This window comes from Talpa europaea (assembly GCF_964194135.1).
Source record: "Talpa europaea genome assembly, chromosome: 9".
In the NCBI taxonomy this organism is placed as follows: Eukaryota; Metazoa; Chordata; class Mammalia; order Eulipotyphla; family Talpidae; genus Talpa; species Talpa europaea.
The window spans coordinates 77,271,731-77,288,633 of record NC_140076.1 but is presented as its reverse complement, the minus strand read 5'-3'; the positions used below and the strand labels follow the sequence as shown (position 1 = coordinate 77,288,633).

Below are 16,903 nucleotides of genomic sequence, written 5' to 3'. Positions count from 1 at the left end.
TCCAAGAAGTTTGTTCATTTGCTCTACCCATCTAATCTACTACAGTGCTGGAAATAAAGAGCTCTACTTTATTCCAATTATTCCTAAATCCTAACAGTTCCCTTCCCCTCCCAAGCTGCCAAATTACTCTAATTCCAAACCTACAAACTAGGTTTTATCAAAATTCTTTCTCAACCATTTGACAACTGTCCAAATCTTTTTCTTTCTTTCTTTCTTTCTTTTTTTTTTTAAGAACTGGGGTGCAGACCAGAGGTGCAAGGGATGAGAGAATTCACCAGAGTGGGGACCAGAACAGGCAGATTTACTGAAATACACTGCTGAGGGGAGTAGCAAGTGAGACAGGAGAGGTCTGCTGTGCCATGTGGGTTGCTCCCTGGGTGGCAGGGGATTGAATGGGAATCGAACTTGTGCTGCTGTGGCTGGTGATAACTTGAGAACGCTGTGTCTTAAACCCCCGTCCTGGTCCAAATCTTTCTTAACCTCTTCATGACATCTGCCTAAAAGGCTTCAATAACATGGACCTTTGATTAATCTATTAAAAAAATATTTAAAAGTTTTGTCATTCATTGACAATATTTTCTTACACTTTCCTTTCAAATGCTAGTTTTTGAAATCTCCATCCCTGTTGTCTTCTCAGTGTGTAATTTCTCCCCAGGAAATTTCATTCACTGCCAGATCCAAGTTTATATATATCTTAGAAATCAGCACATCTAGATCTTTATCTCCATCACAGATGTTCAGATGTGTCTCCAACTATAAACCACTACACTTCTAAATGGTTACCCAACATTTTACCTCAATAGCCAAAGGACAGTTCAAATATAATACATCCAAACTGCTAGGACGTAGCATTTTTCTCAAGTTCCTGTGTGGTACATTATTTGCTCCCCTTCCCTTGATGGGATTACACTTCCTACACCTTAATTTAAACATGTGGCTTGCCTTGGCAGTAAAATGTGAAAAGTCATATACTTTACTTCTAAGCAGAAATTTTAAGTGTTTTACTATGGCCCCTTAACCTTTTCCCATAATAAGTAACATTCTAGACATAGGCTGTTCTGCAGACAGTCATAGAAGAAAACATGGAGCAGATCCAGTATGGTCACAGAAAAAAATAAGTCTTTGTTGTCTTCAGTCACTGAAAGTTTGAATTTTTTTAGAACTGCAAAACCTACCCTATTTAGGTCGATATAATATGTTAAATAATACTTATCTTCCGGGTCGAAAATCCTTCAATTGCTCTGCTCCTAAACACATCTACAAAAAAAATCTTAGGGCCGGACTCCCTGGTGGCACAAGGGGTTAATACACAGCACTATGAAGCTACCTGCAGCCACTGCAACATGAGTTTGATCCCTGGTCAGGGAGGTGACCTCTCCTGACTAGTCCATTGCTCCCCTCAGCAGTGTATTTCAATCCACCCGTTCTGTTCCCCACTCTGTCTCTGATTACTCCTCTCAACCCCCACACCTCTGGCTTGTACTCCAGTTCTTATATGCATAAAATAAATAAATCTTAAAAAAAAAATTCTTAGGGCCTCCCTGGTGGTGCAAGGGGTTAAGTCTTAGCACTATGAAGCCACTGGCATCCACTGCAGCATGAGTTCGATCCCTGGACAGGGAGCTAACCCACATGGTGCAGCAGACCTCTCCTGTCTCGCCCACTGCTCCACTCAGCAGTGTATTTCAGTAGGTCTGCCTGTTCTGCTCCCCACTCTGTCTCTGGTGAATCATCTCACCCACCACACCTCTGGCCTATAGCCCAGTTCTCATATGCATAAATAAAATAAATCTTAAAAAAAAAAATCTTAAATGAAAAAACATACCACACATAATACAATCCAGTTGTTATTTTTACAGCTTCATTTCGAATCACAAATAATGCCTCTTGGACACCAGTAATATCAAATAATCTATCTCCAAAAATACAATTCTATTTTAAGATTCTGTGTCTTTCTTTAGACATGATACTGTCACTGTTAAATACATTCTTACGCTTTATTTTATTTACACAAATTATAGTAGTGCATGTGTCACACCTTCAGGGATGTCTTCAGTCATTCCAGAGGTTAGTGCCTAGGTTTCTCTTTGTGTCATAACATTTTGTACAGTGATCTGTTATAGAATTTAACATGCCTTTTAATGCTTAATATGTCTGAATCCTAGAGGACAGGAACCCTATCTAATTCACATTTGTATACCCATTATACACAGTTAACTTCAATATTAAAGTTTATATTAAGTATTAAGTATTTACGTGAATGAATAAAATGGTCTTATGAAGAAAAATTACGGCTTTAGGTATTTCCTTTGTTTACTAAAGCAAAATAGCTTGGTGATTTTCTTATCAAAATCAAATTCATTTCTTCAAGGGTTGGGACAGGTTTTCTGTTAAGACTAGGTAGTAAATATTCTCGACTTTGAAGGACAAATGATATCTAATATCTAACCATTTAAAACTAAAAACAATTCTTAGCTTGAGGATTGCCAAAAAGAGACCTTGGATCACCATAAGGCTGTTGTTTGCTAAAAGCCTGTCTAGGTCAACCTGCATTAAAATTAGTCATTCATTATTAAAGAGTTGAAAGTCTCCCTGAAGTAATAGAAAAACAAAGCACTATGTGAGACACAATTACCATTGTTGCTTGAATTCCACTGTAACTTTGGCACAACAGTACTACTAAAAAATAAAAATCTCAAATAAGTTGAAGATAATCATAAATTCAACAAATACCACAATGACAGAATTTGACAGTGAGGCCTTGGACTGATGAAGAAATTAAATTTGCTGACCTGATGCCACAAGTAATCTAATAAAAACATGGAGTAGGAAAAAAGAGATGATACATTCCTTATTTGTTTAAAACTTGCAGTGGCTTCTAAGTGTTAATAAGGTTCTATGTGACTGGTCTTAAGCCACCTTTCCAGCCTCATATTCAGTGTCTTTAACCATACTGGCTCTTGTACGTTACTAGAATTCACTATTCTCCTTTTTATATGTATTAATCCCACTGCTGGAATGGACCTACCAATCCCTCTTTCCTGATAATGATAAATTGAGTTTTTATTCTTCAGTCCTCAATAAAGGTAGAAGAAATATAACATCCTTTTTTTTTGTGTGTGAATACATATTCTATCAGTAAGAAGAAAACTGAGAGCATAAATCAAAATATATGTATAAATTATACAAGTATATCACACCATATAAAGAGTTTATATATATTTAAAATATATAAACAGGTGGGACAAAGGGTTAAAGTTTCAGTGCTATCAAGCTATCACAGGCCACTATGGCATGAGTTCGATCCCCAGCCAGGGAGCTAACCCACATGGCTCAGCAGACCTCTCCTGTCTTGCCTGCTGCTCCCCTCAGCAGTGCATTTCAGTAGATCGGCCTATTGTTAATACTCTCACTCCCCGCACCTCTGGCCTAGACCCCAGTTCTTAAATGCATATATAAACATTAAAAAAAATAAGCCAAATATTTTGCCATGAAATAGTAATAAAAAAATAAAATATACAAACATTATGAATTTTAAAACTTGAAATAAATAATAGTGTATACTTTATCATCAACTGCTTTGTAAGGAGCTCCAGCCCACATTCCCCTATTGTACAACACACCCCTATACTTCATGTTAACTTTTATTTATTTTTTTGAAAGATTTATTTATTTATGCATACAAGAACTGGGGTATAGGCCAGAGGTGCAGGGGTGAGAGAATTCACCAGAGACAGAGTGGGGAACGGAACAGGCAGACTGACTGAAAAACACTGCTGAGAGAAGCAGCAGGTGAGCCAGGAGAGGTTTGCTGCGCCATGTGGGTAGCTCCGTGAGTAGCCAGGGTTTGAACTCGTGCTACAGAGGCTGCAGGTAGCATCAGAGTGCTGTGCTTAACCCCCTGTGCCACCAGGGAGGCCCCAAGTCAACTTTTAAAATCTCTAATTGTGTCTGCCTATTGTTTAGCTATATTTTGAATAATTCCCTCTGGACTACACCCAAATCACTACTACTCATGAAGCATACCTAAATGGATATAAAGAGGAGTAAAAGAGGAAGACAATTATATTGCTTTAATGTACATTATTACTAGTGCTTGTATCCTAGGACCTTTTGATTTTTCAAAAATATTACATATATTTTTTCCAAGTTTCAGATATTTATTAATCAGTATTAACCCTAACAGAATGCATAAACATGATTTGTGCATTTAGAAAAAAGTATTTCCTGGTTAAGTGGAAAACTGTGCAGATGGCTTCTGGAAGACCTTCATTTTAAGCAGCTTTATAGTATAATATTTCAGTTAGAAGTCTGGACCTTCTTTCTTCAGTTTGCTGTCATCTACATTCACTGAGTAGAACCTGTATCCATCATTGGCACCCAGTCTGTTCCAGGGTACTGGGTTATTCTTTCTCTCCCAACTGACATCTGGAGTGAACAGAGCCAGACACATGACATAGAGTGCTGCTCCAGTACCTCCCACTACAATAAATACAAAGAGGGGGATCAAGCTAGGATGCTTTTGAACAGAGACTTCGGCAGAGCATGGTTGTGGGAGAGGCTCTGGGCCAGGAAGAAGAGATTCTGTCTCTGCCTTGCATTATATTTTAAGTTAATATAAATTGTAATTTATATTGTAAGTCTACTGTAAATCTATAGTATTATACTATAAGTATTATACTGTTCATGAGTATCAGATGGGAAGTTATCATCAAAGACTGGTAAAATAAATAGCACTTACCTGTTGAAGAAGTACTCTCAGATAAAGACCTTTTCCGGGTAGGACTACAGTTTGTGCTCTCTGATGGTCGCTGGGAAGACTTATCTGAGGTTGGATGGGAACCTGGAGAGACAGAAAAAAAAAAGAAATCATAGGAAAATCCAAGTCTAAAATTAATGTTAAGCCATTCTGTGTTAGAATGGCAATATTTTAGTTGTTGCCACTGCCATTCCCTGTAATACGACTTTTAAGCTGACATGAGGACAAGCAAAGGATAAACCACACTAGATATTGCCAACAGAATTTCACAGGCTTCATATATGTAATCTCTCCTTTTACATTATCAGAGGGAAAACTAGGTTTAGTGCAAGAATGAACAATATATGATTGAGTTTTTACGCATCTGCTTTATGAAACACATTAAGATTATTTATTGAAAATCAAATTCTGATCAAATCTAATTCTGTTCCTGCTTAATTCAAATTCATCATATAAACTGACAAACAGTACAGTGTAGTTAATAAGGAATTATTTATGTGAGAAAACCAGGTCCAACACGAACATTCAACAAACTCAGAGGTAAAAATTAAGAGCCAGACCTAAAATACACACATCCTATCTAATTCACACAGATCACTTTCCTAGTGTAGGTTTTTCCTCTCTAGCACACTCTGGAAGAACTGGTTGCTAATAAATCCATGGAATAAACTTCCTTTAAGGATACACACTTGAGGCTTTCTTGTTTATATACACAAAAGCTCATAAAGAAAGATAAAAGATTAGTTTCCTGAATAAAATATATGTAATTCTAACACTAGATTCTTATAATCTAAAAAGCCAGCTGTTGAGAATATATAATGAATGTCCATTTCGTTTGTCAAAAAATTAGTAGTGCCCTGGAATGTTTGCTTGAAAAAAATTATAAATGTCTTACATTTGAATGGAGAAAAGGTATAAGAAATCAAATAATTGAAGATGAGATTTTTTTAAGATCTGCCTCTAAATGAGAGTTAATTCTTTAATGAAGAAGTGATTAATTCACTGAAGGACAACATGGGGACAGAAGAAATGAATGGAGCTAATTTTCTAATCTTTTCCTTTCCCTAGGAGAAATCATAAACCACGAGCTTTATTCGAATAATATAATATTTTGAGTCACTGTAAACACTCTTTTAACACTACTCAGGGTGAGATATAAGACTGTGTTGTGTGTTGCCACACAAAAGCAACAAGTTAGATTTTTGGGAAATTAAGGTTGTATTCTGAAAATAATGATGACTGATGGAAGATCTAATCAAGAAGCAAGACTTTATTGCTGAATGTTAAAAACAGATACAAAGGGATTTAAAAAAACAACAGTACAATAAATCCCCCTAGAGTGTGGTTCAGATAAGGTAAGATTTCCATTAAAGAACTGAATACCACATTAAAATGTCTAAGAAGTAAATGCCCAGGCATCAGTAAAGATGTAACATTAAGTACTAATACTGAAAATTCATGTACTGGACAGATAAATACTTCCTACTCAGACACACATTCAAGACAGAAGACAACAGTGGCTAAGAAGCTTGAGACATCACACAATTCCCTTTATCACTTTTTTCCTGAAGAATGGGCAAACAATCTTAGAATAAATAGTAGGGAAAGAAAAGGGGGGAGAGCACTTTATAAAGTCTTCTCTCAGTCATAAACTAATATTTATTGAATAAAGTATATAAACTTGGTACTAGGTTGGATCTTGTGGAAGTGGGTAAAGGGAGAAGAGATATAAAAACCGTCTAGTCTCTCAAGTCGCTTATTTAGGGTCTTGTATGTCATCACGTATTACATACTGCAGGTGGCATTTGTACCACCTATTTATTCTTGAGCTTCATCTTCAGTTACTAGGCTATTTGGTAACGTTCCCCAAATTTCTTGGTCATCTTCAAGAGAGTCTTGATGAAGGCTTCAACTATACCTTTGATCATCAGGATATCCTGAGAATCACCCTGCCTGGCCTCACCCACCTCAGGGTAAAAGAGGGTACAGGCATTTTCTTCAAAGCTCCTTCTTTTGGTGGCATCTGGAGCTGCAGAGGCAGTGGGAGGTGGAATGGGGGTCAGATCCCCGGAGATCGTTATTGGCAGCATTGTACAGCAATTCCTGAGAAACTGAAACAATTGAGAGAGAGATGGCTTAGCTCACTTGGCTTCTGAGCCATTTTTCATTTCCTGAAAGTAATGGAGGCCAGCAGCCTATTCTAAGGATTTAGATTGGAATAAAACTTTCTTCATGAAGGTTCTCACTTTTCATTTTTAAAAGTCTGTTTGAATTCCCTGTTCATACAGAGCAGAGCTATTCTTAACAATATTCCATACTTAAGGGGAATAAAACTATCCCTGAGATAAAAGAATCTATAGGGCTTGGTAATCATTAGTTCTAGATCCTTATCTCATTTAAAAACAGAGCTTACAGGAGCAGTAAGAGGATGAGGATACCCATTACCTAATGATGTAAAGCAAACAAGTAAAGCAAACAAGTTTAAGACAGGAAAATGAAGATATAAACTTAAGCACAAGAGGTAACCACCTGTGAAAGATGTTCAGAAACAAATTAAAATTGGCCTGATAGAAGAAATCATATGAAATCTGTAAACACTATATCCACTACTGCCAGAAATACTGAGTTATAACTGCCATTATGCAGTTAGGTGGCTTGGGAAGAACAAGATAATGCCCAGGAAAAATTAGCATATAACATTTCAAGTGAACAATGTATCTGTTTCAAAACCTAAAACAAAATGCAAAGCATTCTGCAATGTGGAGAAGGCATCCTGAGTTAAGAGTACTGATACTGATATAAATTAAACTATAATATTTAGGCAAGTAAATGTACTTCAGTATTGGTTTAAAAAAGTACTCTAACTCACATGTTTTTTGGGAGTTCCAAAAATGAGATAATGTAAAAAATTAGGTCATATGTACTGTAATATATAACATACAACATATAAATTGGATATGATTTTACCACAGAATTTTTAGACCCTAAATACTTAGTGATGACCTAAAGTGTAGGCAACAACTCAATGTTTAAGATAAAATTAAACAAGGGCAAGGACTTATGCACACATAGGAACTAGAATCAGTCTAAAATATTAAGCATTTATCAAGAACTATTAGTAAAATAAAGACCTCCAATTAATAAGTACTAATGAAACTGGTACCTCCAAGCCCGATAGGTACCTTAAAGGTTGGGAAAGTTCCTATAAAGTTTGGGATTATGTTTGGATTACATCAATAAAACCAGAAGAGACCAAATGAGTCAGAACCAGAAGATGTCGTTCTGTTCGGCTCTGTACCAAGGGAAAAATTAGTTTGTTTCCCCTGCTTGGTTCTTTGAAATTAGTTTATTTCTTGAGGGAATTTACTGCTTTGTTGCTATCTCCATGTGATGAATGTTTATGTCTCATAGGTGGTAATTTTAGATCTGCCTGGAGGAATATGTGATGTCTCTCCACTGTTCACAGGACAAGAGGTTTGTATGTATTCTAGTCCTCAAATATCCAGGGACAACACATATAATTTCAGACATCAGGAAATCCCATTATTTTTCATTTCAATATAGTATAAAACAGAATAATTAAGTACTTCAGAAGTAAACAAAGAAATGAGAGTATCTCAATTCCCAAAACTACTAGATATCAACACTACTGAAGCTCATTATACAAATGAGAGTTTCAGAAATATGTTGAAAAATTCTACACACATAAATGAAGTAGAAATTATAGACACACCACAAAAGAACTTAAAACTGGACTTCAGTATAAATATAGTGACTACTACAAGTAATTTTCTTCAGTTAGAAAAACAGAGGCCATCATGTACAAAAAGCAGCGTACTACAAAGAGGAAAACTGAAAGAAAAATAAAGAAGAAAATATTATAAATTGGGATAATAAATTAAGAAGAATAAAGAATTAAAAATAAACTTGGAAATGTGATAGTCTTTGAAGTGGTTTTGATTACACGATCTCTAGGTTATATTTGGGATGATATGAGCTTTTAAAGATAAAGACAGATTTGGGGGAAATATCTGTATCAAATTAGACAAAAAGGAGTCAAGATGGTACGTTTACAGCAAAACCATGAGATGAAATCACGGGTAAGAATGTAAGCTAAAAACAAAAAAGAACATGACTGAATTACAAAAGGATAAGACTCTAGATACTTTATATCTTATACAAAAATGGGTGGAGACCAAGAAACTGTTCTGAAGTTGATTTGTCACAAGAGATCTGAATGATGTCTACATAGAAGGAACTGATATAAATCTAAGATTTAAAAAGGGAACACATTTAAAGATGCCTGGATGTGAGGACAGAGTCAAATAAGCAAAAATGTAAGCAAAAATAGAGAAAAGTCCCACAGATAATATTGTCTGTGGGAGAGAGGGGAAGAAGTCATCAAAAAGAAAATAGTGGAAAAAAGATTCAATTTATTTCATTCAAGTCCTAAGTATCTTATGCTAAAAAAGTTATCGAATGTAAATTAGTGTAAGAACACAGTGAAAAAACCAACAGCTGAATAAAATGTGTATTTCTTTAGTTTAACTGAATATAATTGAATATAGTTACATTAACTATAATGAATATGGTATAAATTTTGGTCACACTCTGTTGAGAGTGTGTGACTAAAGACCCAAGAACTCGGGAATAGTTTGAATAAGCAGACTGTTTGATGTTTCTAATACTTAAATTACAGAAAAACAAATTTAGTATGCTAGATTTGGAATGATACGATGCAGCAGTCAGTTCACAGATGATAGAAATGTGAATCAAAACTGGTCGTAATAAAAATGGATATCATCATAAAAAGTATGAACATGAAACACCAAACTATTTGGAAACCTCTGGTCAAGTATTTTTGCTCTCAGTTTCAAGTTCTTAATCCTTTACGATGGTTCACAGCTCATAAAGTCCATGAAGCTTCTTTAGAGTGAGCTGAATGCTGAGATAAAAGCTGGTTCCAGGATAAAAACAGCTGTTTGTAATTGTGGTAAATACATTTACTGAAAGCAATACATTTCATCTGACTCACCAATTAAATGAACTATGAAAATGATTCAGAGACTCCGCTAGTGATTTTTAAGCTAAAAAGTCTGCTTTTCTCCCTCTAATTAGGCTATTTCTCCTAAGTCCCAAATCAGATCATTCACTAAAATGGAATTCCTCTGGAAATTCCCAGAACTGAAGTAACCACCACAATCAATGTTCTGATTTCATTTCACATTTGGGTGTAACATATGTCATGCTATAGATATTGTCAGATGAGAGAATTCTTATCAAATACTACATTCTTCAGTTAAAAAGAAAACAAAAGCCAAAACAAAATCCAGTGTACTCTGCTCCAACCATTATGTCTTTCCAGTGGATATATCTTTATAATCTGTAACCTGTAAATGAAAAATACTCTGTGCTACTGAATTCCCCATTTTTGAAATCAGGTTATAGGTTTTAGCATGTGCAGTTAGCCATGAGTCAAAAATACTGAAAAACCGGGAGGCAATAAATGACCCTAGTTCAGAAACTCTTCTCTCTAGACCTATTTCATGGCTATCTAACAGATTAAATAATTTCATTTGCATCAAGCTGGTTTTAGACTGTTAGTACAGCTGGTCCTCAAAAAATATGGGGTTGGGAGAGTTGACCCACATCACTGAAAATATACACATAATCTTTGACTCTCCCCAAACATAACTACTAATAGCTTGCTATTGAACAGAAGTCTTACAGTAACATAGTTGATTAGCATATATTATGTATATTATATGTATTAGGTATTATATTCTTACAATAAAGCTAGATAAAAAAATCATTAGGAAAATAATTTACATTAGGAAAATGTATTTATAAAATTGTAGGTTTGTCATCTGTTTACAAAAACATCCACAAGTCAATCGTGAAGTTCAAACCTATGTTCAAGGATCAACTGGTATTTAACAGTACAGAACAAAATGTTAAAAATATTGTACTCATGGGCCTCCCGTTTGGCGCAGCATTGAGCGCTGGGTTGCGAAGCTGCCCGCAGCCTCTGCAGCGCCGGTTCAATTCCTGGCCTCTGGAGCGAGGGTCCCACATGGCACGCAGACCTCTCCTGCCACCCGCTGCTCCCCTCAGCAGTGTACTTCGTCAGTCTGCCTGCTCTGCTCTCCCCTCTGGCTCTGGTGAATTCTCTCACCCTCCCGTGCTTCTGACTATACCCAGTGCTTGTATAAAGTAAATCTTAAAAAAAAAAAAAGAATATTGCACTCATTTATTTTCCCTAAAATTTACAAACTTACATTAATTTCACAAATTACAATGTAACTGATCAAATGTTTTAGTCCAACTATTGCAAAAATCTAATCACTATAAATAAGAAAGGATTTTTTTTCCTTATCAGTCATCAGTTTGAAATTGATTTCACTTGACAATTTGTATTGTTTTTAGAAAAAAGTTATTTTAGAATGATTTCAGATGTACAGAAAAGGTCCAAAGACTGTATAGAGCAAATTCTCCAAGTCTTCATTCAACTTCTTCATAGCTTTTACATAGCTATGGTAACATTTGTTAAAACCATGACATTAACATGGGTATAAAGCTTCCATTTTGTCCTTTTCCTATTTCAGAGTACAATCTTGCTATCACACTGAGTTTATTTAGTTGTACTATCTCCTTGATGTCTCATCTGTGACAGTTTCTCATGCTTTTCTTGTTTTATTTTTCAGGTCTTTGATACTTCTGAGGAGTATATAACAAAGTTGGTATTTTAAAAAGATTTATTTATGCATACAAGAACTGGGGTACAGGCCAGAGGTGCGGGGGTGACAGGATTCATGAGAGAAAGTGGGGAGCAGAACAGGCAGATCTATTGAAACACACTGCTGAGGGGAGCAGCAGGCAAGGCAGGAGAGGTCTGATGAGCCATGTGGGTTGCTCCCTGGCCAGCCAGGATTGAACTCGTGCTGCAGTGGCAGGTGATAGCTTGACAGCACTGTCTTTAACCACTAAGCCACCAGGGAGGCCCTCAAAGTTTGTTTTTTAACTAGACTGGGTTTATGGCTTTTAAGAAAGAATACTACTGGAATCAAGTATTCTTTTAACCACACCACATTACATCAGACTATGTTATGATTTGTCACTGTAAGTTAACCTTTTGCTATCTACCAGATTTCTTCAGTGTAAAGTTACTATTTTTCCCTTTCACTATTCTTTTATTTTTTAAAAGGATTTATTTATGCATATGAGAGGTGTGGGGAGTGAGAGGATTCACCAGAGACAGAATGGAGAACAGAACAGGCAGAAATACTGAAATACACTGCTGAAGGTAGTAGCGGGCGAGTCAGGTCAGGTCTGTCAGGAGAGGTCTGCTGTGCCATGTGGGTTGCTCCCTGGCCGAGGATCGAACTCGTGCTGCAGCACCTGCAGACAGGTTCATAGGTTGTGTCTTAACCCCTTGCACCACCAGGTAGGCACCCTTTCTCTATTCTTTGGAAGTAGGTCACCAAGTCTAGCCCATAGTCAAGAAGGGAATTAAGCTCCAATCTTTGAAGGAATAATTTACATATACTGTGAAATTCTATGCAAAAAAAATTGTCTCATTCCTACATTTTTTGTATAATCAATTATCTATTTACATTAGAATGAATTCCTGTATATTCACCATATTCGTTATTTTACAATCCAACACTATTTGGTTGCTTAATCCATTTCAACTTTCGCCTTTGGGAGCTGTTTCAGGGTAATAATATCTTGAAAGTAATTGACAACTTTGTAATGCATGGTAGAATAACTAGTTTTTCGGTACATTTGAATAGGATACTGATGAATGTATGATGATTCTACAAGTTATATATGGAAAAAAATATCAAAAGAAGGCATGAGGACAATTTGAAATAACATGAAGTTTAGTTATGTCCTTTTTATACTTTAAGAAGTGAGTCCCAGGCCTCCCCTGGTGGTGCAGCAGTTGAGAGCTGGGCTGCGAAGCTGCCCGCAGCCTCTGCAGCGCCAGTTCGATCCCCGGCCACTGGCAAGGGTCCCACATGGCGCGACAGACCTCTCCTGCCACGCCCGCTGCTCCCCTCAGCAGTGTATTTCTTCATCAGTCTGCCTGTTCTGTTCCCCGCTCTGGCTCTGGTGAATTCTCTCACCCGCCCGCACTTCTGACTATACACAGTGCTTGTATAAATAAATAAATCTTTAAAAAAAAAAAAAGTGAGTCCCTCTCTTCTCTGCTCCCCAAAATGCATTGTGAAAATCTCAATTTTTAGAGTTAATAGTATTTATAAAAGTCTATATTCTCCACTGGAAGGTAATTCCTTGAGGACAGAAATTAAACCTTACTCATGTTTGTATTTCCTGTACCTGACAAACAAGAGACACAAAATAACTACTAATAAAGATGTAAAGAAAACACCAAATACATAGTTTAGGCTAAACAAAAAAATTCTTTCAAAGTGGTCAAATTAGAAATATACAATTATTTTATTTACTGTCTTATTATTTTTCTTAACTAAAAATCTTCTTTTTAACTCATTTTGAGGTGACATGAGCTAACTTTCCTGCCAACTTGAAAAAAGTTCCAATAGGGGCCTCCCTGGTGTCACAAGGGTTAAAGTCTCAGTGCTATCAAGCTACAGCCAGCCACTGCAGTCTGAGTTCAATCCCTGGCCACAGAGCTAACTCACATGGCTCAGCAGACCTCTCCTGGCTTGCCCGCTGCTCCCCTCCGCAGTGTATTTCAGTGGATCTGCCTGTTCTGCTCCCCACTATGTCTCTGGTGAATCCTCTCATGCCCACCCCACACCTCTGGCCTACACCCCAGTTCTTGTATTCATAAATAAATTAAAATCTTAAAGTTTCAATAGAATATCAAGTCACGTTTTTACCCGATAACCAAGAGTAATTGTGAAGATGCATTATTCCAGAGTAAAGACCAATTAACAAAGGAATTTAGACTTGATGTTATAAATAACATTGTCCCTGATTCCTGATGCAGACTTTCAAAAACCCTTGGAATTTCCTGAGTAATAAGACTGTGTGTTACCCAAAAAAGTGACTTAAGGTGGACCCACAGATAGCTTCAGAATGAGAGCTGGTCACTAAAAAGAACTACAGGATTAGTGGGTCCATTTCAATCTACAATGGGGCTGGAGATGAGCTGGAGCTCTAAGAGAGTGGTTCCCAAGGAAAGGGGAGGTACCAGGTTCCCTACCTAACCCAAGGAAGGGTGGAACTGAACAGGGAGGAGGAGGAGCTGGAGAGGAGACTGGAGGAGGAAGGAAGAAGGATGTTGGAGTGCAAAAAGGAGTCATGGAGGAGGCACATGGAGCAGAGAGACATGTGAAGAAGCTGCATTTGGTTTTTGGTCCTGGACTGCTTGAAACAGATGTGAGCGAGAGCTCCATGGGGAGGTTAACAATGAAAGTGTTTGGGCATCCCCTGGTGGCTCAGTGGTTGAGCGCTGGGCTGCGAAGCTGCCCGCAGCCTCTGCAGCACGGGTTCGGTTCCCGGCAACCGGTGAGGGTCCCACATGGCGCAGAGACCTCTCCTGTCACTTCTGCAGCTCCCCCCAGCAGTGTATTTCGTCAGTCTGCCTGTTCCTGTTCTCCACTCTGGCTCTGGTGAATTCTCTCACACTCCCGCGCTTCTGACTATACCCAGTGCTTGTATTAAAAAAAAAAAAGGAAGTGTTTATCTTAATTTTGATTTTGCTCCTTTCCTTCCAGACTTGTCGGCTGTTTCTGACGCTTTTCTGTGGGTCCCCACCAGAAGGTGCTTTAGAGTTGTGGCAGGCTTTCAGTCTTTCAGGCCTCAGTGGCCCCGCTTTGAGCCAACCTTGTTTGGCTGAGCATTTACCCACTAGGATATGTGTAACTTTGGGTGTTTGGAAATGATATTCTTTCCCATTCTTCCTGTTTTCTGCACTGCACATTAACTATTAATATTCCTTTCCATTGAAGGTCTTACACATTAGAATATTTTTGTCTTGATGCCACAGATGGCAGAGCCTATTTAGAGCGGGCAGGTTTGGGGGTGACCCCCTCCCTGTCCTGTAACAGAGCTAGAGTTGAATTAAGGAAAATCATTTAATCAACAATGCCCACATAATGAGACACCAATAAAAACTCTGGACAGATAAGCTTGGAGGAACTTCCCAAAAGTTGGGAGGGTGACATGACCACATGCCAGAGAGGGCAAGAAAGCTCTGTATCCTTTTACAAACCTCAGACTTTGTCTTGTACATCTAAATTATTTTTAAAAGATTTATTTTATTTTTGCATGCATGCAAGAGCTGGGGTGTAGGCCAGAGATGCAGGGGTGAGAGGATTCACCAGAGACAGAGTGAGGCACAGACAGGCGGATTGACTGAAATATACTGCTGACGGGAGCGGCAGGTGAGACAGGAGAGGTCTGCAGTGGGTCAGATCCCTGCCCGGGGATCGAACTTTGTTGCTGCAGTGGCTGCTGATAGCTTCCTAGGGCAGAGACTTAACCCTCTGCGCCAACAGGGAGGCCCTTTATCTCAATTTCTGATATGATCCTTTATTAAAAAACTGTAATTGGGCCTCCCTAGTGGCACAGGGGTAAAAGTCTCAGCATAATCGAGCTATCCCCAGCCAGGGAGATAACCCATATGGTGTAGCAGACCTCTCCTATCTCCCCTCTGCTCCCCTCAGCAGTGTATTTCAGTAAATCTGCCTGTTCTGGTCCCCACTCTGGTGAATCTTCTCACCCCTTGCACCTCTGGCCTACACCTCAGGTCTCGCATTCATAAATAAAAAAAAATAAATCTTTAAAAAAAAAAAACTGTAATTGTACAAATAGTGGTTTTAGTACGGTCTCTGAGTTTTTCTGCCAAATTATCAAAATTGAAGGAAGTCACAAATGTAGCGGGCTGAGCATAAGTGTGGGTGGATTGGGAACACTGAAATTTGTGGCTGGCATCCTTTTTTTTAAAAAAAGATTTATTTTATTCATTCATTCATTCATTCATTCATTCATTCATTCATTCATTCAACCACTGGGTACAGTCAGAAGCGCGGGAGGGTGAGAGAATTCACCAGAGCCAGAGCGGGGAGCAGAGCAGCCAGAAGGACCGAAGCACACTGCTGAGGGGAGCAGCGGGCGGCAGGAGAGGTCTGTGTGCCATGTGGGACCCTCCTCCGGTAGCCGGGGAGCAGCCAGGGATCGAATCAGCGCTTCAGAGGCTGCAGGCAGCTTCGCAACCCAGCGCTCAACCGCTGCGCCACCAGGGAGGCCCTGTGGCTGGCATCTTAAGTGGTGACAGCCTTTGAAGGATTTTTGCTCTTAACTTGTGTGGCATTCCCTAAATGCACATAGGTAGTATCACAACTAAATGGAACTGCAAGATCCCAATAGATGACAGAACTGATGTCATAATGGTGACTTCAGGGGTTTTGTACATTTTCAAAGGGAAAAAAAAAAAAAAGAATTCTAGTTAAAAAAAAAAAATCCAGGGCCTCCCTGGTGGCACAGGGGTTAAGACTCAACCTATGAAGCTATCTGCAGCCACTGCAGCACAAGTTCGATCCCCGCCCAAGGAGCTACCCACATGGTGCAGCAGACCTCTCCTGGCTTGCCCTCACATCTTTCCCCCTCACATCTATGCTGCCATGAATTCATAGAGAATGAGTTGCAGCAGCTCAGGCTTCTTTCCATTGTTTCTCACAAACTCTGCTTCTCTGGGTGAAATGGGGTGGCACTTCAATTGAACCCAAGTACCTTTTTCTTTGGCTTCCTCTTTTTTTTTTTTTGAAGATTTATTTATGCATACAAGAGCTGGGGTACAGAGTTGTGAAGGGTGAGAGGATTCACCAGAGACAGAGTGGGGAAAAGAACAGACAGAATGACTGAAATACACTGCTGAGGGGAGCAGTGGGCGAGACAGGAGAGGTCTGCTGCGCCATGAGGGTTGCTCCCTGCCCGGCCTGGGATGGAACTCGTGCTGCAGAGGCTAAGGATTACTTCACAGTGCGGTGCTTAACCCCTAGCGCCAGCAGGGAGGTCCTGGCTCCCCTTTTTTCTAATAATTTTCTTTCTTGCATTTGAGAGAGCTATCTCAGTTCTTAGAATGCTCGATATGCTCAATAGAAACATTAATTCCTATGACAAGAATCTTACCCTTTGTTTATTTACAATAAT

At 38.5% G+C, this 16,903-nt stretch overlaps 1 protein-coding gene across 1 annotated transcript in view; it reads right to left on the bottom strand.

The window, feature by feature from the left end:
- The window catches only part of ASH1L (ASH1 like histone lysine methyltransferase), a gene marked incomplete at both ends in the record, with an annotated part of 171,352 nt that overhangs the window by 114,465 nt on the left and 39,984 nt on the right, over nucleotides 1–16,903 (bottom strand). The window contains one exon of the mRNA XM_084243812.1: nucleotides 4,742–4,843. Within this exon, the coding sequence (XP_084099938.1) occupies nucleotides 4,742–4,843 (102 nt within the window). The remainder of the gene's footprint in view (nucleotides 1–4,741; nucleotides 4,844–16,903) is intronic.